The 26,602-nt window shown below is 38.9% G+C and overlaps 1 protein-coding gene across 2 annotated transcripts in view; it reads left to right on the top strand.

Moving 5' to 3' along the window:
* The first annotated feature begins 2,415 nt into the window (after nucleotides 1–2,415).
* SLC27A6 (solute carrier family 27 member 6) overlaps nucleotides 2,416–26,602 on the top strand; it is a 74,522-nt gene continuing 50,335 nt past the window's right edge. Inside the window, exons 1-2 of one of the 2 annotated variants that reach the window (XM_007087797.3) lie at nucleotides 2,416–3,446; nucleotides 21,774–21,977. In XM_007087797.3, coding sequence (XP_007087859.2) covers nucleotides 2,966–3,446; nucleotides 21,774–21,977 — 685 coding nt within the window. In that variant the 5' untranslated portion in view covers nucleotides 2,416–2,965. The remainder of the gene's footprint in view (nucleotides 3,447–21,773; nucleotides 21,978–26,602) is intronic. The other variant, XM_042983351.1, reaches the window with a different exon arrangement.

Here is a 26,602-nt window from a genome sequence, read left to right on the forward strand (position 1 = left end):
AAATATTTTCTTGACTCACTTATATCTGTAGTTGATAAAAATCTATCTCCATGCCTTGGGATGATGTTAAACATGATGAGAGGGGCACCTGGGTAGTTCAGTTGATTAAGTAAGTGTCTGACTCTTGATCTCAGGTCTTGATCTCAGGTCTTGAGGTCAAGCCCCAGGCTGGGTGTGGAGCCTACTTTAAAAACAAAACGAAACAAAGGGGCACCTGGGTGGCTCAATCAGTTAAGCATCCAACTCTTGATTTCAGCTCAGGTCATGATCTCTGGGTCACACTCTGTGCTGACCCTGAGGAGACAGCTAGGGATTCTCTGTCTCCCCCTCTCTCTGTCCCTCCCCCATTCGCTCACTCTCTCTCAAAATAAGTGAACATTCAAAAAAATGATGAGAAAAATAAGTGTAACCCAATGAGTTTTTCATGAAGTTAATTTTATTTATTTAAAAAAAATTTTTTTTAACGTTTATTTATTTTTGAGACAGAGAGAGACAGAGCATGGGCGGGGGAGGGTCAGAGAGAGAGGGAGACACAGAATCGGAAGCAGGCTCCAGGCTCTGAGCTGTCAGCACAGAGCCCGATGCGGGGCTCGAACTCACGGACCGTGAGATCATGACCTGAGCTGAAGTCGGACGCTTAACCGACCAAGCCACCCAGGCGCCCCAATTTTATTTATTTTAAAAGACTGCCCTTTATTATAATAGTATTACTTTCTTGGCTTTTAATGTTGAAATAAATCCTTCCCTTTATAAAACAATGGTGACAGTAGCAGGTAATTGTTTTAACGTATGCTTAATGTTTTTAATTTAACAAATTAAAGGATGGCAAACCTGTGTCTCCTTAGTTGTTCTGTTCCCACTAGAGGAAGACAGATTTTACTTGTAGTGGAAATCCAAAAGCTGAACCCACTGCTCATGGTCTGTATGGTCTGCTTTGAAAGTTGTTTTTCCAGGTGACTGAATCAGATTACAGCTAGGAGAGAAAAGGATCCAATTTCAAAGGTGCTTTTCAAGTCATAAACTGACTTTTCAAGTCATAAACTGACTTTTCAAGTTGTAAACTGCTTGATACTAACACTTTTTTTTTTTAACTGAAAAGATGTTTTTGAATTGAAAAGACCATCCCTTCTGAATAAACTGAGAAAGCATTTTCTTCATCTGCGCAAAAAAGATCAAAGAGCCTGTCTTTCTCCTGGGCTCTTCGCTGTGATTTCAAAGTAATCATTTTCAGATTGATAAACCAGAGTCGGCCTTGGAGTTACCAGGTTTTTTTTTATTAGGAAATCTGAGGTTAGCTAGAACCCAGCTGCAGAACATAAGAGAAGAAAGAGGGAAATGTGAGGCAATGCTTAATGGTTTCATTATGTACAATTAACCATTTATTCACACTCCTTAAAAGCAGGGGCCTGGGATGATGGTGTCTGCAAGAAAAAAAAGTGTAACTAAATGCCCCTCAGTTTTTTACCTTCAGTTAAAATTTCATCATTGCAGAAAATTTTATAATTCTTTGCAATTACTTGTTTCTTCACCATCTCCTCTCCCATTTTGGGAATTCTTAGTTCAAGTTCCCGATCTAAATGGGGGATTTAAAAAACAGTTATTGTTAAGGACAGAGAATAGTATTTTTCACCTAAAAAGAAATATGGATGTAGATATGGACTTAAATTTCCACATCAATCAGTAATTTTGGAACATTTTGTAAAGAGCAATGACTAGGCACTCTAAGGATAGAATTTCAACATACATGTCAATACCAAACTTTAAGTTTTCAAAAGTACTTTTTGTAGAACAACCCAATTTTGTGTTTTCTGAAGAAAAAGTTCAAATATTCCTTGATGTGGCCAATTCATAAATATTTTTTTGTCGTTTTCGTTCTTTCTGTCGAGACTTTTTTTTTTTTTTTTTTTTTTTTTTTTTTAATTCTTCCAATCGCCTCTCCAGCGATTTTAGGTCTTACTGTTTAGTGAATGAACTCTCTCGACCCAATTCCAGCAGCCTGGTTGCCCTTGACTCTAGCCACGACTTCCAGGATCCCCGGCTTTCCCTGCATTCGGGACCGTCTTTTCCCGGCCAGAGGCCCGGGGCGGGTCGAGCGGCACACTCGCCGGGGCGGCGGGACGCACGCCCAGAGAGGAGGCGGCGACGGAGCCCGAGCCGTCCCAGCGGCGGCGCCCCGAGCAGGGGTTGGCCGGGAGCCTGGAGACGGGCTACAGGCGGACGACACGGCCGCGGTTCCGAGCAGAGATACACCAGCCCAAGAGCACCAGCAGGGGAGATGGTGGCCACCCGGAGCAGTTCGCGGGGACCCAGTGTGTCCGTACCCCCGGAGGGGAGGGGGGAGCTCCTGGGCGCGGGGCGGGGGCGCGGGGCGGAGCAGGGGCGGGGCTCGGGCCTGGATCCCACCTGACTTGGGGGCATCCCCGGCAGAGGCGTGGCCCTGAGACCCTGCGCGGTTTCTGGCGGGTTAAGACCCGCAGCGGCTGCGCTTGTCAGCCCTCGCCAACTCCAGCTTCTCCAGGCTCGAATTCAGCGTCCAAGTTGCAGCCGCCCGAAAGCCCACACCCAGCAGAAGAACGTCTGCTCCTGGACATAGTTCTCCTGAGGGTGGTGGGGTTGGCTCAGGGCCGCAAAGCCGTCGGGGGTTGAGCCAGCCTGCAGCGAGAGGGCTGAGAGGGCCAGAGAACCCCGCAGGGCGCGGACAGCCGTCGGGGCTTGCGAATTGGACTCCTAGATTGCGAGGCCCCTGATAGGTGATGACCTAAGCCTTATCCCCAGCATCCCTCGGGGCGATTTCTTCCGTGCACACTTCTGATTCTGTTTCTCAAGATCACCCTCTTCCTCCCAGAAAGGCTGACTCAAGCTGCAGGTGCCAGCCCTCAGCTCTGGGTAGCCGTGGTCTCTGCGGAAAGCTGCATTTGAAAAGAAAGGCTGGGATCACAAGCTGCTCTCTGTTCCGGTTGCCCCCATGCTCCTGCCATGGTTAACAGGACTAGCGGCTGGAATAGGCTTCCTGCATTTCTTGCAGAAACTGGTGTTCCCTTATTTCTGGGATGACTTCTGGTACCTGCTGAAGGTGGTACGCTATGGAATTCGGCTGGAGATGTACGTGCTGAAAGGGGAGCTGTTCACTGTCCTGGATAAATTCCTGAGTCTTGCCAAGAAGCAGCCCCAGAAACCTTTCATCATCTATGAGGGAGACATCTACACTTATCAGGATGTGGACAAAAGGAGTAGCAGAGTGGCTCACGTGTTCCTGAACCATTCCACGCTGAAAAGGGGGGACACCGTGGCTCTGCTGATGAGCAACGAGCCTGACTTCGTCCATGTGTGGTTCGGCCTGGCCAAGCTGGGCTGCGTGGTGGCCTTCCTCAATTCCAACATTGTCTCCAACTCCCTTCTGCATTGCATCCGCAGCTGTGAGCCCAGGGCCCTCGTGGTGGGTGCAGGTAAAAAGCCCGTCCGGGTGAGGTCTCCATGGGCAAAAGGCAACCCTGCCTGTCATCGCTCCCTGGCCCCTGTTGGTTACAACACTTCACAACTAACACTTCGGGTGTGTGTGATGAAGTGTGCATAGTATGGCTACAAAATAGTTTTACAGTTCTGTGACTGCTGGTTTAATATCCCCTGTTCTATTTCAATCACTTACCCTTTTGTAGATTAGTAACCACCAGGAAAGGTTCAGAAAACTTTTCTGAAATCTCTGCTTCTTACTATTTTGAAAGAGGGGCAGTTTTACGGTTATTGGTATCTTCCATGAATGCAAGAACACAGAGAGATAGAATTCGGTAAGTTCTAGTTTTGTCAGATCTGACAAAATTATTTGATGAGTAGGAAAGTTACTTTCATTTCATTGTGGAATACCTACCTGCCTCTAACAGTAACAATATGAAGGTTGACTACATTTGAAGAGCAAATTAATCTGAATTGCATGAATTCTTATCTTCATGTCTGCTCTTATTTTGCCATCCCTGCAAGCTGGGACTTGCATAGCAAGGTTAGGCTCCCATCTCCCAGCCAGTGGGCGGGCTCTTGGCAGAGTCTAGGCTTCTTGCTCTCCCTTCCCTCACCCCCATCTCTGCATTTTTTTTCTTCGCTTCCATTATGTTCTAGTCTTCTCTCCCTCCTCCCTTGGGTTAGGCTTTGGATACACATACTGACACAGAACTGCAAAGAAAAGTTTTTGGTTGAATACCTCATTAACAAAGAACCTGGGAAGTTGAGTTGCACCACCAAGTGGAATTGAAGTATGACAAGTGATACTTACTTGGTATAATGTAATGGGTTTATGTATATTCTTCTTGCATGAAGCCAGAAAGGTAGAGGATGAAGAGGCTCCATGGCAAGGACCTTAGCTAAAGTATTTAAGTATTTTAGATGAATAGATGCATACTGACAACTCGTGCAGAGTTTTTAGATTCACAGAGCAGTCTGGAAAAATTATCTACATTGATATGTAAGTGATCTTGAAGGTGTAGAACTTCACTAGTAACCTTTCTTGTATCATTATTGCACATCACACAATCATGGGTTAGGCGATATATAGTACAAAGGTTACTCAAGACTTTGATTTCTCCTTGCTCCCATTGTCCTTCCAGCTCAACTTAGGACCTGATAAAGTAGCAAAATGTTTACTCTCAAGCATTGATTTTGTCTTGTTTAATCTAAAGAAGTGGAGAAGCTGCATAGTCTCTCCTGTGTATTTTTTGTTCATTTGTTGTTCATTTGTTCAAGTTTAACTAGCGTGATGAACTTTCTCTGAACTGTGACCATAAGCAGGATAAATAAGTCATACAGAATTTTGATATCATGGTGAATGGGGCAAGTGTGAATGAATGTGAATGAAGCAGAAAAAAAATATTATAGTTCTTCTTTGGATATATTTTCACATTTTATTCCATTGCCCCTATTATTGCTCAATCCAGTTAGATCACTAAATCCAATTTAGGTCACAGTTTCTAGAACAAATCAAAATTAAATTGTGCTGAAATTTGATAAAGCCATAAATTGCTTTGACAAGAGCAAACGAAGAGGGCCAGAGTGTCCCTGAAAAGGTTTCTGTAGCCATATTTTTAAAGTCAACCTGAGAAACATCCTACAGCCAGTCTCCTGAGGGATTCCTCTCAAAATGTATAGGGCTTATTACCTTTCAACATAGACATTCCAACTTTGCTCTTTGCTGAGTGACTGCCTAATTAGGACCAATTAATTTTGCAGTGTTACTTGTGCCAGAGTTTTGCTTTCCTTGCCAGTAACTTAATTGCATTGTTTCCTTGTTTTTAACACCAACAGTAAGTTTTGGTATATAAAAGCCTATTTGAGATGCTGGAGCTTTAAGCCAACAGCAGTCAATTTGCTTACGAGTAGATAGGTGGGGAAATCAACCTTAAATCTTTTTAACAGTTCTTTTCAGCATATCTTTAAAATATATAAAGTACATAAGTTTTTCGGCTATGGGATAATTCCGTTTCATTTAATTACTAGATTTTTGTTGTTGTTGTTAAGATGTGGCTTATATCACAAGCACCTTTCTATATATGAAGCTCTTAGCCTGAAATACAAGAAATTCTGTATTCCTGGCATCTTGAGTTAAACATACATATGGTTTTTAGAGCCTTAAATGTTAGAGCTCTTAGAATCTCATGGAATGTTTCTGATGGAGATGTACCATTAAACCATTATATCCCCAGGGAAACTGTATTGAGGTGGAAAGAACAATCAGATGGTTTAGATGGAGATAAGCCAGACATTAAGGATAAGATGATCTTCCTCGTTCCCTCGCTCCCTCTCGTTTTACTTACTTGCAAATGGTGACAATACCATCTATTTCACAGTGTAATTCTGAGATTAAATGATAGACCTTATGTAAAGGGGCTAGCTGAATGCCTGGTATGTACCAACTGAAGCCTTAGTGAATTGAAATAATTGTTACTATTATTATCATTATTAAGTCATCTGAGGCCTTTAATAAGGAAACTTGTTTGGATTTTGCTGCTGCCATCTAACTGGTGTTAGCTATAAGAAAGGCTAGTAAGTGGTTTGGCATAGGACCCCAAACACCTTACTTTGGTATGTTTTAACAACATTTTATTTTCCAGAAGTTATCTAGAATCGATTTCAAACAGGTTTTACAGGTAGGCCAGATAATGTCTTATAATTCTGTCTCCATGAACAAGTCAAAGGGAGAAGAGAGCAACTAATCTACCAGGCAAATGTTACTGGCATTAACAAAAATGTTAACAGTTGCCTTTTACTCAAGGCTGACTATGTAAAAGATATTCCCAGTGACTCCGAGAGGCAGGTACAGAGTTATATATTGGAAATCGAAGGGAAGAAATTGATTGAGGGTGTCCAGGTTGATACAACTCAGGTTTAAGAGCAGACGTTCCCAACCTGGTCTCCTATATAAGACAGTGCTGGACTGTAGAGCCTAATTGTTTCTGTATCTCAGTCCCCTGGTGATACTACTAGGAAAAAATATGCATTCCAGTTATATAAAAATAGTAAAATAAAAGTTGCCAATATTAAAACACCAGGTAGTTCATACACAGATAACTAGAAACAATTTAAATGGTTTTAAAACTTGTATTTCATTCTCTCATGGTATGCAGGTTCAAAAATACTTACTAGGAAGTTTCCTGTGTGTACTCTGTAGTTTTGAAGAAGTGTCAAATGGCATTTCAGATTTCCCTGGAAAATGTCAGTGCTTACTGAAAAATAGGCTTAGATTAAACCTAGTCCTTTCCTCACAATATCTCAACTTTGATATTAGTAATAGTGGCTGTTGCCAAAATGATTTCTATGTCTATATGCTTTTCTCTTTGCTTAGAATAAATAGGAAAGTGTTGGGATGCTTGTGTATCACTTTAAAAAGTCTGTGTAATTATATTCTTTGACCTATTTACTACTACTACTACTACTACTAAATAATCTCTCCCTTTTCTAAAGTACTTAATAAATTATAAATTGTTTTTATATGTATTATCTTATGTGATTCTCACCACAGCCATAGTAGCCTTGTTTTAAAGATCAGGAAAGCATAGGTTAGAGAGGGCAAGCTGTTCCCTGAAGCTCACATATGTAGAAGAAGCATATGACTAGAGCCTGCATTTTCTGATGCAAAGGCCTGCTGGGTACACCTTTGTCCTTGTCCTCGTGCTCCTGTTCATTCCCCCATCTCCATCTTTTCCTTTCTTTTCTGTTCTCCATCCCCCCCCCACCCCACCCTTCCCCCTTTCCCTTCCTTCTCTCTCACCTTTCATCTATCCACTTACTTTCTTTCAGTACCTTTTCCACTAAACCGTCCTGCCTCCCATATGCTCTGGCTATTCACAGCCGCCCAATGGAGTGGTAAAGTTCTAGTTGCTATTTGTGTCTCTCTGGGGACTAGACCGAATGGGGATGTAAGCTCTTTGAGCCGAGGAAGTTGGTTTGGTTCACCACTAAATTCCCTGAACTTAGCACAAAGGAGATGCTCAACAAATATTTATTGTCTAGATGGATGGATGAATGAATGAATGAATGAACTAATGAAAAACTCCAAAGTACATATATACACTCAGTACCTTTTTATTTACTTGCATAGTTTTGCTAATAAACTGTCCCTCTGCTGTTCATCTGGTAATTAATGTTGCTAAGTGTTAGGATCATGACTTCCCAAAAGTACGAAGTCTTTTAGACGCACTAGGCATCCCCAAGTTTTCAGATTTACTTGCATGTGTGTGTTTTGTACTCTCTTCCTTCTGAATATACACAAATTATTATCAGTGGATAGCTAAAAAATACATATTAATATTACCCTGAACTCTTACTTTAGATTCAATAGTATTTTGTTTTTCAACATGTTTGGAAGGGTTTTGTGTTCCTGTTCCCAAGAAACAGTACTATAAACTTAAAGTAACATGCAGGTTTGCCTCGTTAGTTTTCATGAACCATCTCATTCAGACTGTTCCAGTCATCAAGCCTTTGTAATTCTCCCAATGACTATCAGCCATAAAGATAACTGCTTTTTAAAGACCAAAAGGAAGAGTTAGGAGAAAAACAAAAGCCTTTTAAGTTGTATAGAAAGGAATGCATATTCAGATAAGATACATGGCTCATGTACACTTTTATCATTTAATCCATGTGCCATAATTGTCTTCACATATATTGGTTTTAATTTGGGGGGCACTTTAATATTTTTGCTAATGTTTAGTAGAATGACTGGCTGTTTTGCATTTTTCTTTTCCATTTTAGACTCCGCTCCATCAAAAATTACCTCCATTCCAAAAGAAAATTGCTCACTTCAATAGGAAGGTTCAGTGGCTTCATGATTCATTAACTAAAAAAGACAGTGTTCTAAGTACTGATACATTTGTAGTTTTCTTTCTTTTCTAATCATGGGGACACTCAATGGGGTTCTTATTTACACTGTCTGCTGAACACGTGTTTACTGTAAGGGGATGATGTTTGAATACTGGCAGGAGCAAAAACTACTTAAAAGGACATCATGACTGCTTAGAGAAGTGGCAGGGTAAAATGGGAGAAGTATACATCTTGGAGCCAGGAAAACTTGGGCTTGGATCCTAGCTCTGCCATTAACTGACTGCTGACACATAGCAGATGATCGATGAGTATCACTGGGTCTTGTGTGAATTAAACGTAAAGAACGCAACAGAGTCCCTGGACCATAGTATCTATCCATTAAATGGTTGCTATAATTATTTTTAATTGCAGAGGAGCAGAGACATGTATACAAAGTAGGAGTCTCTGTCTTTGTTGGGGAGAGGGCTGACAGGAGGGAGTTCCAGGCACATGGCACACGGCCCATGTGAACTGGTTTTAAGCATCTATTTTGTCCTCCCCAGTAGCATTGCAAACATGTCCACTTCCCCGTCATCAGCAGCTGGGGCTGGAAGAGTGTCAGGCACAAATTAGCAGCCAAATGGGTTAGCTCTTCTGTGGCTGAGAAAAAGAGGATACTTCCATTTATAACCAAAGAGGAGTGTGGAAAAGAACTCTGATGGGGTCCGAAACTTGTAGAAATACCACCTTGTATTTGCCTTTTACCACTTTATCCTCTACTTACTGTTTAGTCTGTGTCTAGAGAGCTTTTCTATGCATTTACTGGTTTATACTACTTTGTCATTGAAAAATAGTAAGCCAAATATATTGTGGCGTTGTGGTCCCACTTGAGTGATTATTTTTCCTTGGCAATAGGAGATGTGCTAGAAACAAAGTCAAATGAAGTGTTCTACTTTTTCTTTTTTTGCACAATTTTACCCATAAGGAATATGATGTCTCTTCCTCAAAATGGGTGGGGATGGCCAAGAGTGAAAACACATAAACCCCCTTACAAACTCATGTGCATATATTCAGGGCAGCTAATAAAATCGTTTCAAGGAAGAATATGTTATCACAATTGAAAGTCTTGTGCTTCTGTGCCCTTCCTAGGGTTATTATGATAATTAATAAACTAATATTCATTAGGATATCAACTAAATATCAACTTTCTTAGAAACCAGAGTCTGCCCATGTTTTCTATGAAAAACCTATTCTAAGCTGCTGAAAAGCTACCCTAAGTAGTAGGATGGTGGTTAAAGCATGAAGTGAGGTCTATAATTCCACTTTGGATTCTCTGTGATTATTGCTTTGGAGTGTGAAAAGCTCAATCTAAACGTTTGTAGTTGAATTTCATATAACTTTTCTTCTTAACCTAAGAATTCAAGTATATTAAGAGCCACAAGCTCTTCCTTTGCAAGCCTTTTAATAACCTAATTCATGTTAATGGCATAGTAGAGTGATATATTAAGTTTTACTAATTGCATTTGTACTATCAGAAATAGGAATAAGAGACTTGACGGAGAACCAACTTCATTGGTACAAAAAGTGCTACATGATCATAAGCAGAGATCACAACTTACCTGTTTTTATGCTTGCAACACCACCTAATGAAATGCCTTGCATGCTTGAGACATAATGTGTGTTTTTTAAGTTTATTTTTTTCTCTTGAGAGAGAGAGAGAGAGAAAGAGAGAGAGAATGCATGCATACAAGCAGGGGAAAGGCAGAGAGAAAGGGAGAGAGAGAAAATCTCAAGCAGGCTCCAAGCTGTCAGCTCAGGTCCTGACATGGGCTTAAACTCACGAGCCGTGAGATCATGACGGGGGCTTGAACTGTGAAATCACAACCAGGATTTGAACTCATGAATCATGAGATCATGACCTGAGCTGAAAGAGTCAAGAGTCAGATGCTTAACCAACTGAGCCACCCATGTGCTCCAATAATAAGTGTTTCTTAAAAGAACCTATTGCTTTGAAAGTCTTCTCCATTACAGCCTTGTCCTATAATGTTGACTTAATTAAAGGTCACAGAATATTCAGCTGTCTCACTTTCTTATGGTAGTTTTCCGTCAAAACCTGCATCCACAGTGGATCCCATGGGCAGAGCTCAGTTCCGTAAGCACATCTCTGTCCAGCAACTCCCGTGTGTGTGCCAGGCACAGTCCGCTCAAGTATGGATTAGGGTCCACATCATTACCTTGAGATGTTTACAGTTCTCTGGGTTTCAGTGGTAGCACACTTCACTAAAGAGTAAATCTTCATGAAAAACAGGCAAATTTCCTTGAGGCATTTGAACAAATGTTCTTTTCTGTCAGGACTTAGCGTTTAGAATTTACTTTCAAAATTACACTGAAACTTTTCATTTTGTTAACATAAATTGGCCGTGATGAGTAAAATAATATTTTATCTTCTGCAAGACTTTTTAAATTTTTATTTCAGTTTTCACTATCCTCACCCACATTTCCTACTACTACTGAAGAAATAATTTGTATGATGAAAGTTCTGTGGAATTCTAAATGTTTCAGCTAAGTCAGTTTAATGTTAACATATGAAGGAAATGAAATTGTATTTCCTCTAATTCTTAGGAATCTACTCACTTCCTTTTTCTTGTAAAAATCATGACTCTTTGACAACATTGAGTGTTTGTTTTTTATTATATATATATTTTATAATATATATTTATTTACATATATATTTTTAAAATATATATTAAATAAGTATATATATTAATATTAGTAAATATTAATCTATATTAAAATACATATATATGTATTTAAAGTCTACTTATTTATTTTGAGAGAGAGAGAGCGAGCAGGGGAGGGGCAGAGAAAGAAGAAGAGAGAGAATCCTAAGCAGGCTCTGCACTGGCAGCATGAAGCTGGAGTCTGGGCTGGAACCCATGAACTGTGAGATCATGACCTGAGCTGAAATCAAGAGTCAATCATTTAGCCAGCTGAGCCAGTCAGATGCCCCCGAGTATTTCTTTAGCCTCTACAATTCCAACAAAGATTTTGGGCCAGAATTCATCATCCTCTAACTTTCTTTGTACTTATTTTTTCTATTTAGACATACATACCATTATGAACATATAAAAGTTTATGCTGTTAATTTACAATTCCCCGTGAGCGATTTGAAATTAAGATAATGAAATAAGTCACTTAAGAGACTTGTACTTATATGTTCAAAATGTGAGAGTCATTAAAATAAAAGAAAATAGAAAGTCTAGATGATTTGTCCTATTTTTTTCATTTATTTGTGGCTTGTTCTTCCCCCCCAGCCAGCATTCCTTGTGATTTTTCACTTCTTCTTACCAAAGCAACCTGCAGCATGCTGTATATGCTCAGTGGAACTCTGGACTCTTACAGTTTATTTTCTTTGGATTTGCTATAGGAATAGAAATTAATTCAGAAAAGTTCAAGTCCCAGTTTTCCTCCCTACGTCCTACATATGAACTCCTTATTATTTTCTGTGTTTCCCTAGTATTATTGCAGGTTTTACTTGTGAACAACCTGGTCCCATTTGACATATTTCTCTTGCTGTTTCTTTGTGATCAATCTGAATGATAGATTTTGAGGAACTAAATCATGAGTTTTTTCCCAAATATATTGAATTATAGTAGAATTAAGTAGTGGCTGACAGATGGCTTTTTGAGGTAATCAGATTCTGATTTACATTTCAAAAAAGGTGTTTAATGCAGCACACTGAGTTCAGCTTCAAATATATCTTGTAATTATTTTTAAAATTTTGTTAAAAATTTAGAAAAAAAATATAATTGTTTGATTGGAAATGTTCATATCTATATGTACTTGAACATTCTGACCAGGGTATATTTAATATTTAATATGTTTTTTTAATGTTTACTTATTTGGGGGTGAGAGGGGCAGAGAGAGCAAGAGAGTGTGAATCCCAAGCAGGTTCCATGCTCAGTGCAAAGCCCAAAGTGGGGCCCAATCTCATAAACTGTGAGGCCATGATCTGAGCTGTAGTCAAGTGTTGGACGTTCAACCTACTGAGCCACACAGTGCCCCTAATATTATTTTTTATAATTGATTTTTTTATGAGGTAGTGTATACACTTTAGAGATCATCAAACACAGGTCAGAATAACAATTCTGGAGGAGGGGCCAAGATGGTGGAACAGCATGGAAGTTTTTTTTTTGTGTCTCATCCATGAAATACAGCCAGATCAACACTAAACCATCCTGCACACCTAGAAAACTGATTTGAGGATTAACACAATAATCTGCACCACCTGAACCATAGAACTCAGCAGGTACACAGTGCAGAGAGGTGAACTGGGGGAGAGAGAAACCACAGAGGGCAGGGAGCTGTTTTTGCTTGCAGAGAGAGGACGAAGATGGCAGGGAGAATATGGGAAGAGCACCACCCTCCCAAAGTAGCTGGAGAGAAAGTGGAAGAGTGCAAACAGCCACAAGGGACTGAACAAAAAAGGGAAAAAGGAGAAAGGAGAGGGTTTAAGTTCCATTAAGACTCTATAAACAGGGGATGTGCAGAGTCTGAAAACTCTGCAGATCAATGCCTGGCAGTGCTCTGGTGGGAAAGGCAAATCCCCAGGAGCAGACAGCCAGGTCCAGGAGGCCCTCAGGTCACATGGGGAGTGGCGGTTCCTTTGCTTCGAGGATATTTGGTAGAGGCTGTGTGGCCTCTCCACAGGCAAAGGAGAACCCAGAGAACACAACATTCACTGGTGTTGAAACAAGGACATTAAGGGTGAAGCCTGGTGCCAGATATGTGTTGTGATTTAACCATAATCCTTGACATGCTGCTGCTACACGATCGCACAAACTTTTTGGGGGCAGCCTGGCACCGAGCAGCAGTCTTTGGTCATCGACAGCAGCATGGTCCTGCTGATGTTCCTGGGGGCGGGCCAGCACCCAGCCATTGCTCAGTGAGACCCTCCCCAGAGGGTCTGAGTGGGTCAAAGCCACAGTCCCTCCGAAGTGAGGGGTGTGGGAAACACAGCCCCATCTGAGATAAAACTCAGAAAGGAAGTGCCACCTGTCAGCCTGATGGCTTGGTCACAGAAAATGGAGAAGCAGGGAGTGGACAGAAGCCAGAGACAAGGAGGGGTGTAGATTGCCAGTAGGAGAGAGCACAGAGTTCTAAAACTAGAGACTGGGTAGCTGGGTATGCCTTTTTCATCTGCGCATGTGCATACATGCCTACAAGCACCACAACAATCCACCCCGGTAAGCTAAGCAGTGCCATCTAGTGGAGAATGGAACCATGACACTAAGCCCCTCCCAAATGGGCTAACCATGCTCTTGAGGAACACCACAAGTCTCTCTGCCTGCTTAGTTTACAGACTATAAGGTGCTTCATAGTTTGACTTCTAGGGGAGACCAGATGTAATTTCAATCGTATTTCATTCTGTTCCCTGATCCATCTATCCAATTTTTTTTCTTTTCTTATTCTTGAATACAGAAAGGGAAAATTTTTATTTTTATTTTCCATTTTTATTAAAAAGATTTTTCTTTAATTTTTTCTACTGTATTTTTTACTTTTTTGTAAATTTTTAAAATTCTCTTTAGATTTTCATCATTTCATTTTATTCTACTTTATTGTATTCATTTTTTCTAATTTAAAAACATTTTCCTTTTTTTTCTTTTCTTATCTTTTCCTTTTTTCTCTAATCTGTCAACCTTCTTTCAACAACCAGACCAAAACACACCTAGGATCTAGCAGCCCTTATTTGATTTTTTTATGTTGTTTTAAATTTTTTTATAGGCATTTATTTTTTTCAATTTTTTAAATTTTTAATTTTATTTATTTATCTTTTTAAATTTACATCCAAATTAGTTAGCATATAGTGCAACACTGATTTCAGGAGTAGATTCCTTAATGCCCCTTACCCATTTAGCCCACTCCCCCTCCTACACTCCGTCCTGTAACCCTCTGTTTGTTCTCCATATTTATGAGTTTCTTATGTTTTGTCCTCCTCCCTGTTTTTATATTATTTTTACTTCCCTTACCTTATGTTCATCTCTTTTGTCTCTTAAAGTCCTCATATGAGTGAAGTCATATGATATTTGTATTTCTCTGACTGACAAATTTCACTTAGCATAATACCTTCCAGTTCCTCCATCCACATAGTTGTAAATGGCAAGATTTCATTCTTTTTGATTGCAGAGAAATACTCCTTTGTGTGTGTATATATATATATATATATATATATATATATATATGTATATATGTATATATATGTATATATATACATATATATATATATATATATATATATATATATATATACTATAACTTCTTTATCCATTCATCCATCGATGGACATTTGGGCTCTTTCCATACTTTGGCTATTGATGATAATGCTGCTATAAACATTGGGGTGCATGTGTCCCTTCGAAACAGCACACCTGTATCCCTTGGATAAATACCTAGTAGTGCAATTTCTGGGTCATAGGGTAGTTCTATTTTTAGTTTTTTTGAGTAAGCTCCATACTGTTTTCCACAGTGACTGCACCAGCTTGCACTCCCATGTTGTTTTTAATTTTTAAATTTTTTTTACTTTATTAATTTATTTTCTTCCTTCAAAATGATGAAATGAAGGAATTAAACCCAAAAAGAAAGAACAGGAAGAAATGAAAGCCAGGGACTTAACACAGATACAAGCAAGATGTCTGAACCAGAATTTAGAATAATGATAATAAGAATACTCGCTGGGGTTGAAAATAGATTAGAATCCCTTTCTGCGGAGATAAAAGAAGTAAAAGCTAGTCAGGATGAAATAAAAAATTCTGTAACTGAGCAGCAATCTCTAATGGATGCCACAGTGGCAAGGATGGAGGAAGTAGAGCATCAAATCAGTGATATAGAGGACAAACTTATTGAGAATAATGAAGCAGAAAAAAAGATGGAGACTAAGGCAAAAGAGCATGATATAAGAATTGAAGAACTGAGTCACTCATTAAAAAGGAATAACATCAGAATCATAGGGGTCCCAGAAGATAAAGAGAGAGAAAAAGGGGTAGAACATTTATGTGAGCAAATCATAGCAGAAAACTTTCCTAACCTGGGGGAAGACACAGACATCAAAATCCAGGAAGCACAGAGAACACCCATTAGATTCAACAAAAACTGACCATCAACAGGCATATTATAGTCAAATTCACAAAACACTCAGGCAAGGAAAGAATCTTGAAAGCAGCAAGGGAAAAAAAGTCCATAAGACTTTGAAGCGGACCAATCCACAGAAACTTTGCAGGCCGGAAAGGAGTGGCAGGATATATTCAATGAACTGAATCAGAAAACTATGAAGCCAAGAATTCTTTATACAGCAAGGCTGCCATTCAAAATATAAGGAGAGATAAAAAGCTTCCCAGACAAACAAAAATTAAAGGAGTTCATGACTACAGAACCAGCCCTCCAAGAAATTTTAAGGGGGACTCTCTGAGGGGAGAAAAGAAAAAAGAAAAAAGAACAAAACAAGACCAAAAGCAACAAAGGCTAGAAAGGACCAGAGAACACCACCAGTAACTCCAACTCTAAAGGCAACATAATGGCAATAAATTCATATCTTCAGTACCCACTCTAAAGGTCAATGGACTAAACGCTCTAATCAAAAGACATAGGGTAACAGATAAGAAAACAAGATCCATCTTTATGCATTTTACAAGAGACCCATTTTAGACCTAAAGACACCTTCATATTGAAAGTAAGGGTGTGGAGAACCATCTATCATGCTAATTTTTGCCAAAAGAAAGCCAGAGTAGCCAAACTTAGACAATCTAGATTTTAAAATAAAGACTGTAACAAGAGATGAAGAAGGGCATTCTATCATAATTAAGGGGTCTATCCACCAAGAAGACCTAACAATTGTGAACATTTATGCTCCAAACATGATAGCACCCAAATATATAAATCAGTTAATCACAATCATAAAGAAACTCATTGATAATAATACCATAATAGTACAGGAATTCAACACCCCACTAGCAACAAAGGACAGATCATCTAAACAGAAAATCAACAAGGAAACAATGGCTTTGAATGACACACTGGACCAGATGGACTTAACAGATATATTCAGAACATGCCATCCTAAAGCAGCAGAAGATACAGTCTTCTCCAGTGTGCATGGTATGTTCTCCAAAATAGATCAAATACTGGGACACATATCAGCCCTCAACAAATACAAAAGGATTGAAATCATACTGTGCATATTTTCAGACCACAATGTTATGAAACTCGAAATCAACCACAAGAAAAAAAATTTGGAAAGGTAACAAATACTTGGAGACTAAAGAACATCCTACTAAAGAATGAATGGGCTAACCAAGAAGTCAAAGAGGAAATGAAAAAGTACATGGAAGCCAATGAAAATGATAACACCACAGCCCAAACCTCTGGGATGCAGCAAAGGCAGTCATAAGAGGGAAGTATATAGCAATTCAGGCCTTCATAAAGAAAGAAGAAAGGTCTCAGATACACAACCTAACCTTACACCTTAAAGAGCTGGAAAAACAAGAGCAAATAAAATCCCAAACCAGCAGAAGACAGAAAATACTAAAGAGTAGAGCAGAAATCAATGTTATCGAAACCAAAAAACCAGTAGAACAGATCAATGAAAGCAGGAGTTGATTCTTTGAAAGAATTAATAAAATTGTTAAACCCCCTAGCCAGTTTGATCCAAAAGAAAAAGGAAAGGACCCAAATCAATAAAATCAAGAATGAAAGAGGAGAGGTCACAACCAACATGGCAGAAATACAAACAATAATAGAATATTATGAGTAATTATATGCCAATAAAAAGGGCAATCTGGAAGAAATGGGCAAATTCCTAGAAACATATAAACCACCAAAATTGAAACAGGAAGAAATAGAAAATTTGAACAGACCCATAATCAACAAAGAAATCTAATTAGTAGTCAAAAATCTCCCCAAAAACAAGAGTCCAGGGCCGATGGCTTTCCAGGGGAATTCTACGAAACATTTAAAGAAGAGTTAACACCTATTCTATTGAAGCTGTTCCAAAAAATAGAAATGTAAGGAAAACTTCCAAACTCATTCTATGAAGCCAGCATTACCTTGATTCCAAAACCAGACAAAGACCCCACTAAAAAGGAGAATTACAGACCAATTTCCCTGATGAACATGGATGCAAAAATCCTCAACAAGATACTAGCCAACTGGATCCAACAATACATTAAAAGAATTATTCACCCTGACCAAGTGGGATTTATATCTGGGATGCAGGCACTGGTTCAATATCTGCAAAACAATCAGTGTGATACATCACATCAAGAGAAGAAAGCATAAGAACCACATGATCCTCTCAATAGATGCAGAGAAAGCATTTGACAAAATATAGCATCCTTTCTTGATAAAAACCCTCAAGAAAATATGGATGGATCATACCTCAAGATCATAAAAGCTGTATATGAAAGACCAACCAATAATCTCATCCTCACTGGGAAAAAGCTGAGAACTTTCTCCCTAAGGTCAGGAACACTGCAGGGATGTCCCCTCTCACCACTGTTACTCAACATGGTATTGGAAGTCTTAGCCTCAGCAATCAGACAACACAAACGAATAAAAGGCATCCAAATCAGCCAGGAGGAGGTCAAACTTTCACTCATCACAGATGACATGATACTCTATATGAAACACCCAAAAGATTCCACCAAAAATTGCTAGAACTGATCCATGAATTCAGCAAAGTCACAGGGTATAAAATCAATGCACAGAAATCGGTTGCACTCATACACCAATGAAGCAAAAGAAAGAGAAATCAAGGAATCGATCCCATTTACAATTGCACCAAAAAACATAAAATACCTAGGAATAAACACAACCAAAGAGTTCAAAAATCTATACACTGAAACCTATAGAAAGCTTATGAAAGAAATTGAAGAAGACCCAAAGAAATGGAAAAACATTCCATGCTCCTGGATTGGAAGAACAAACTTTGTTAAAATGTCGGTACTCCCCAAGGCAATCTACATATTCAGTGCAATCCCCATCAAAATAACACCAGCATTCTTCACAGAGCTAGAACAAACGACCCTAAAATTTGTATGAAACTGAAAAAGACTCTGAATAGCCAAAGCAATCTTGAAAAAGAAAACCGATGCTGGGGACATCACAATTCCGGACTTGAAGATATATTACAAAGCTGTAATCACCAAGACAGTATGGTACTGGCACAAAAACAGGCACTCCGATGGAATGGAACAATGGAACAGAATAGAGAACCCAGAAATGGACCCACAAACATATGGCCAACTAATCTCTGACAAAGCAGGAAAGAATATTCAATGGAATAAAGACAGTGTCTTCAGCAAATGGTGCTGGGAAAACTGGACATATGCAGAAAAATGAACCTTTCTTACACCATACACAAAAGTAAATCAAAATGGATGGACCTAAATGTAAGACAGAAAGCCCTAAATGAAGGACAGAAAGCCATCAAAATCATAGAGGAGAAAGCAGGCAAAAACCTCTTTGAGCCTGGCTGCAGCAACTTCTTACTCAAGACATCTCCAGAGGCAAGGGAAACAAAAGCAAAAATGAACTGTTGGGACCTCATCAAGATAAAACGATTCTGCACAGCAAAGGAAACAATCAGAAAAACTAAAAGGCCACCAACTGAATGGAAGAAGAGATTTGCAAATGATGTATTAGGTAAAGGGTTAGTATCCAAAATATATTAAGAACTTAGCAAACTCAACACCCAAAAAGCAAATAATTCAGTGAAGAAATGAGCAAAAAGACATGAATAGACACTTTTCCAAAGAAGACATCCAGATGGCTAACAGACATTTGAAAAAGTGCTCAACATCACTCATCATCAGGGAAATACAAATCAAAACCACAATGAGATACCACCTCACACCTGTCAGAATGGCTCACATTAACAACTCAAGCAAACACAGATATTGACGAGGATGATGAGAAAGAGGATCTCTTTTGCACTGTTGGTGGGAATGCAAACTGGTGCAGCCTCTCTGGAAAACAGTATGGAGGTTCCTCAAAAAATTAAAAATAGAACTACCTTATGACCCAGCAATTGCACTACTAGGTATTTATCCAAGGGATACGGGCATGCTGTTTCAAAGGGGCACATGCACTCCAGTGTTTATAGTGGCTCTATCGACAATAGCTAAAGTATAAAAAGAGCCCAAATGTCCATGGACGGATGAATGGATAAAGAATTTGTGGTATACACACACAAACACACACACACAATGTAGTATTAGTCGGCAATCAAAAAGAATGACATCTTGCCATTTGCAACTACATGGATGGAACTAGAGGGTATTGTGCTAAGGGAAATTAGTCACTCAGAGAAAGAAAATATCATATGACTTCATTCATATGAGGAATTTAAGGTACGAAACAGATGAACATAAAGGAAGGGAAGTAAAAATAATATAAAAACAGGGAGGAGGACAAAACATAAGAGACTCTTAAATATGGAGAACAAACAGAAGGTTGCTGGATGCGTTGTGGAGGGGGTTGGGCTAAATGGGTAAGGGGCATTAAGGAATGTACTCCTGAAATCATCATTGCACCATATGCTAACTAACTTGGATGTAAATTTAAAAATTAATTAATTAATTAAAAAAAAAAGAATAACAGTTCTGTTCACCAGCTTGTGACCTTGGTGTATTAATTTCCTGGGGCTGCTGAAGTAATATATCACAAACTAGGTTGCTTAAAACAATAGGAATTTATTCCCTCACATCTCTGGCGCTAGAAGTCCAAAATAAAAGTGTCTGCAGGGCCATGTTCCCTCTAACGGATCTAAGCAAAAAATCTTCCCTTGACTCTTCCTAGCTTCTGGTGGTTGTTGGTAATCTTTGGCATTTCTTGCATTAACTCTACAGGCTAGTGGGGTATTAGTGTTTTCTATCTCTACTACAATAATGTAGATTTTAAGATAAATAATGTAGCCCTCAGAAATCACTTATATCTTCGACAATTGGGACAGTTTATAGGAATACCAAACTAAAATCGGAGCACCTTTGTGGAATGTAAAAGTCAAACTTCACTGTTAGAGATCCATATTAAAGTAGGGAAGTGTCAAATTTTAAAAGAGTTTAAAATATGTAAATAACTGTGTCTCTTCCCTGGAAAAAAAAAGAAGGCCTCCTCACTGGCTTATGCAAAGACTCTCCAGGAACAAGATACCTCCCCCACCCTTGTTTTATATCCTACAGTGTGCTGGGTACCTTAATAAGTATTTCCTCCTCAGGGACTCATGCCCACCTTCTGTCTTGCTTTTTCTCTACCCACCTCTCCCCATGAGCAGATTACATTTTCTTCTACATTAATGACCAAATTAAGAAGATTTAGTTTAGTCTCCCAAATTAATGTAACATAGCCTCTCCTCTCCAGGTGCTTTGTTGTGATCTGTACGGTAGATGCATCTTGAGAGAGGTGTCCCTTTCTCCTTTCTGAAACCTTTATTGCAACCCAGATTCTTTGTCTTATGAGACTGTCAAGATCTTCAGGCTTGAAGACACCAGTGTTTCAGGATTTTCTTTCTACTCCTCTGCTTCCCTTTTCGCCTGACCTTGGTTCTAGCCGAGCCTTGGATTCCATTGCTGCTGATGGAGGGTGCTGCTGTCATCAACCTGCTCCTACTTGCCATTGTTGGACCTTGCTGGGAACCGAGGATCTTACTACCTTTTCTGGAAGACATTCATTTCCTCCTTTTGCTTTCAAAGACTTTCACTTTAGAAAAAAAAAAGTTTTATTTATTTTTTTGAGAGGGAGAGTGCAAACAAGAGAGGAGCAGAGAGAAAGGGGGACAGAGGATCCAGAGTAGGATTGGCACTGACAGGCTGACAGCAGTGACCATGATGCAGCGCTTGAACTCGTGAACCATGAGGTCACCACCTGAGCCGAAGTCGGATGCTGAACTGACTAAGCCACCCAGGCGACCCCAAGCCGACTTTCCATTATCCTGATCCAGAGAAAAGGACATCTCTAATTTCCTTAGCTTTTGACTCCAAAAGTGTCTCTAAACCATAATGATCTTATGATACCAGAAGAATCAGGGGAGTCTCCTGAATGTATTGCAGAATACAATGAATTAAACAGTGACAGACAGATGGTTTTTTTGGGTATAATGAGCCACTAAGATGTATTTCACGGAAAATGTTTAGTATCCTGAGTGTAGATGTAAAGCAGGATATAAAAAGAGTTCCACTTAAAAATTGGAAAAAAACATAATCTGAATAATGTTGTCTCTGAAGTTCAATTTGAATCAGCCTATTTGAATTTATTAAGTCAGGTGATAACCGGATTTCCCTTTCAATTGGTCCGGTTGAATCAGAATCATATAGTTATCCTAATGAAAAGGAAGTCGGTGTTCTATTTACATTTTATCCCTGTTTCAACAGAGAAAAGAAAACACAGGTTAATCGTTTGAGATTTATGGTTTATTTATCTATTCCTAAACCTTTGGTTTTTAGATTTGCTTGGAACTATAGAAGAAATCCTGCCGAGAATCCCAGAAGGTATCAGTGTTTGGGCAATGAGTGATTCTGTTCCACGAGGCGTGATTTCACTCAAAGAAAAACTGAGGACGGCATCTGACAAGCCTGTGGCACGCAGCCACCTTGTTGCCTCAAGCCTTAGGTCTACTCACGTTTATATCTTTACCTCTGGAACAACAGGTATGATCCCTTTCATCTTGAGAATTAAAAAGAAAGCAACATATTTGCAAAGCAACCGTAGTCACCATGGGTACTCAGCAAACATCTGAAAAAGCATGCATCCAAGAAGTCCTGAGGCTCTTAGATCTTAGAACCCTCAAACCTGGATGAAAAAGTGCATTGCTCTAACCACAACGTGGCAAATTACCCTGTTCACTTGGCCACTGTCTCATTTAGAAAGATTTTCTTCAAACTTGATTCGATGAAGGACTCTGGAATGTCTGAACAGTTTGACCCAACCCAGTTGCTCGGAGTGTGAAATTTGGCCAGCCTCTTTGGCAAGATACCTGGTAGCTTCTCTGTTCCTTAAGATTCCTGATGCATAAAATGAAGAAATTAGCTGAAGTAGTTTCTAATTATCTTACTGGATTCAAAAATCCGTTAGTCTCTTTTAAAGGTCTTCTCTATTTTCGTGTACCATGTTAAATCCTAAACACAATCCAGCTATAGCTGTAATTTAAGCACCTGTAGCGGGCTCTCCCAGTTTTTCCTTAGGGTGATCGGAACACGTGACAAATAGGAAGTCTTGGAAGCCCTGCATGTTTTGGAGAAGATAGAAAATAGGATCAAGTAACTAAACATTCACACCTTTTTTTTTTTTTTTTTTTTTTTTTTGGTAAAAATAACAACACACCAAAATAAAAAGAATAAACTGCCTAAGAATTCAACAAAATATGAAACTCAGTTGATTCTTAGGAAAAGTTGAATGGTCTTTATGGTAGGCTAAATACACTTTTGCAGTTAGTGTGAAGATGATTGGGTGTTTGAATTAAGTACATTAAAAATACTCTGTTCCTCATTTCCTGGGCACAGGCAGTAATATAAGCAAACTATTATTGCATAAATAGTTTTCTTACATTTTTCTTTTTCTTTCCTCTTCTGTGTATGTGTGTGCCTGTCTCTCTCTCTCTGTCTTTTTTAAATTTACTCTTTGGAGGCTAACGATCTCTTTTACACTGGAAAGTAGGCTGTGCTTTTAACTTCATTTAGAACAGCTTTGATAAATGAACTGGAAAATGCTAATGTGTATCAAATTGTCTGCATACATTTAGTCTGACTTTGGACTTTACAAGAGACAATAAAATTTCAGAAATGGTATGTTTTAAAAACTTCCAACAGAAGGTACTTAACCAATCTGTCTGTATGGCTGTTTTCTTGCTAAAAACAGAAAGTGACTGGTCTTCCAAACAATCTTCACCACTCCCCCAGCCCAAAGAGAACATGCCAAAGCCACTAGTAACAATTTTTGTTTTTCAGGATTGAAACCAGATTGTTTAACGCATTTGTACAACAGGCTGAAAGCAAAAGTACTACTAATTTTTATTTTATTTGATACTTATTTGTGTTAAAGTTATAGCACAGAGATGAAAAATTCTAATAGCTTAAGAAATTTTAGAGAAAAGTACCTCGCATGCCACCACCCCCCCCACCCCCTGCCGCCTCAATTTCTCCTTCCCCAAACCAAATGCATTCAGTATTTTTAGATCTTTCTTTTTAGGAATCACCTCCATTTCTCTAAACAAAACAGGTATCTTACTGGATATTTAGTAGATTCTTACTGAAAAGTATCTACTGATTTCCCATGATGGAAATGAGGATTTGCCTTCCATCACCAGCCACTCTTTCTCTCCATTTATTTCTTTCTCTCTGGTGCAGACACTTTCTTTCCCCAACATCCTGCTAATGTGTCATCATTAATTTTGACTGGATTGGTATCAGTATCATAACTTAGTAAACACTATTATCTCCTTTTGTGTAAGATTTCCCCCCAACCTGAACTTAAACATTATTGTTTTTGTTAGCTTGCTTACTTAGTTATCTATATACCTATCACTCATATTCACCCCTTTGTCAAAAAGAGAGCTCACCTTTGATGTTGAAAAGATAGTCTGTATGTTGTCAAGCATGTGTTCTTGGCCTGGAGCCTTCCTATGATTTCAGTCTCAACCCCTTGCTCTCTGACCATCCTGGGTTTATTTTTCACCATTGTCCTGGGAATTCCCTTCAGTTCTTTTTTTCTGATCCCCCAATTCCTAGATCCTAAATTAGTTTCCTCAGTTCACTGCTCCGCTTCCAGTAGCTATCTGCTAAGGAGTATTTAGGAGATGAATGGTTAAGTCCTCACAACCAGAAATGTCTATTTTCTACCCTTCTACTTAGCCACGTAGTATTCTAGGTTAGAAGAAAATTTCTATGCCAGGGTTTGAGGACATGGCTCCATGTTCTGACTTCCAGGACACATAGTGAGACATCATTTCTTTTCTGATTTCTTTGCCATTATATCCAAGCTGGTGTTGTTTTTCTCTTTGGAGGGGATTTTTATTATCTCCTGTGAGTCTTCAGTGGTCCTGAATGAGGTGATGACTTATACTGGGCCTGGTCTTATCCATTTTGCTGGGAAATTTATAGGCCTTTTCTGTCTGGAAACTCATGTCTTACAAGTCTAGGTACTTGGAAATTAAAGAGAAAAAAGTTCTCTGTCCCCTTCTCTTTCCTTTTTTATTGCTATTCTTTCTGCCCACGTACTCCTTCTATTATATTCGTTTGTTTATTCTTTTGTCTTTGAAACTGTAACTTCTTAAAGATTGGTCCTCCTGGACTGAGTTGTTAATTTTCTAATCTTTTTATCCCATTTTCCTTCTCTTACTTTTCATCTACTTTTTGAGAGATTTATCTTCCAAACCTCTATTCTCTGAAAATGCCTCTTTTTTCCACCATGTTATTTTTGTGTTATTATTTATTATCCCGTATCTCTCAGAATATTAGCAATAATTTTTTGAAAATTTCTCCTCTCTACCTTGTCTCTATTTTTGCCAACATCCTTTTATCTTTTGGTTTGTTTTGGTCTCTGTCCTTTATCCTAGAGGATTTCCTTAAATATTCACTTCATATTGAAAATGCATACAAAGAAACACACATAAAACCCCCCAAAACAAATCCTGACTAGAGGCTCTGTGTGCTTGAGTGGAATTTATGGACTGTTTGGTTTCATCGTAAAGGACATTTTGTCAGGGAATTCATGACTGTCAGTGTCTTTCAGTTTGTTACTTGTGGACGATTCAGATTCCTCAGACAGGATTCTTGAAGGGTGAAACGAGTCAAATGTGAAAGGGAGCTGAAGGCAAAGGCAGACTTTCTTTTTTTATTCCCCTTATTTGCTCAGTATTTCTTCTTCCTGAGGTTTCCGGAGGCTTCTCTTTTCCGGAGGGTATATCTCATAATTTCTACCAGAATAGTGGAAGCAATTTGGGGCTATAATTTTGTATTATTTTTTGAATTGTAAAACAAATATCAAGAAGCATTTATTGACCTTCTTCTAAAATTGGTTTGTGAATGATCATACACAGGAAGTGTTCTACAAATGTCATCCCCTTTTAACTTAAAGTCTAAGCAATGTGGGGTCCTCTTATAAAGAACAGAGCAGAGCAATGTACAGAACTGGTCACAGATATCACGATTTAATAATATAATGCTATCGAAGAGTCTGACAAAACCATATGGAGCCTCCTTGAAGATTTAATTAATATTTTTTTATAAAAGGCATCTCTCTCTAATACAAAATGTTGCTTTTGCAACTCAAAATCTTGTGCTGAATTAAGTGACTGTAACGGTAATAAATATGATCATTTATATTAGTATGCCATTTGATGCCATAAAAGTCACTTGATTCTCACACAATAAAGTCTTAGGATGTTGATAATGAAGAAGGTGTTGATGCAAGTTAGGAAGTGATATAGAAAGTGGGCTTTGACAAATTATGGAAAGAGCCTAAATGTCCATCAGCTGATGAATGGATAAAGAAATTGTGGTTTATATACAAAATGGAATACTACATGGCAACGAGAAAGAGTGAAATAGGGCCTTTTGTAGCAACATGGATGGAACTGGAGAGTGTTACGCTAAGTGAAATAAGTCATACAAAGAAAGACAGGTACCATATGTTTTCACTCTTATGTGGATCCTGGGAAACTTAACAAAGACCGTGGCGGAGGGGAAGGAAAAAAAAAAAGGTTAGAGAGGGAGGGAGCCAAAACATAAGAGACTCTTAAAAACTGAGAACAAACTGAGGGTTGATGAGGGGTGGGAGGGAGGGGAGAGTGGGTGGGTGATGGGTATTGTGGAGGGCACCTGTTGGGATGAGCACTGGGTGTTGTATGGAAACCAATTTGACAATAAATTTCATATTTCAAAAAAAAAAAGAAAGTGGGCTTTGAAAAAGTGAATGATGGAGAGAGAATCTTCTCATAAGCCCTTTTGGCAGGTTATAAGGAAGCCTGTCAGCTGGTATTAAACATTTCCTATCCATTCTTACCACTGCCAAGTTCTGTTTGCCCAAGGTCACCAAAATAATATATTCCTGGATCTGAGCAGACACAGTCTGTCTCCAGGTGAGAAAAAGATTGAGTTCAGTTTTGATGGCATTCGTGTTTCTTTGACATAAGTGATAATGTGATATTTTAATGAACAAAGGTTGAGAATTATATAGATTCCCTTTTCTATAACATTGACATCATGGTTTCTTAAACAGAACTTCTATAAAGCTCCTTGTTTATAGTTCCATATTTATCTTCCATTTCAATAGGGTG

Source organism: Panthera tigris, chromosome A1 (assembly GCF_018350195.1).
Source record: "Panthera tigris isolate Pti1 chromosome A1, P.tigris_Pti1_mat1.1, whole genome shotgun sequence".
In the NCBI taxonomy this organism is placed as follows: domain Eukaryota; kingdom Metazoa; phylum Chordata; class Mammalia; order Carnivora; family Felidae; genus Panthera; species Panthera tigris.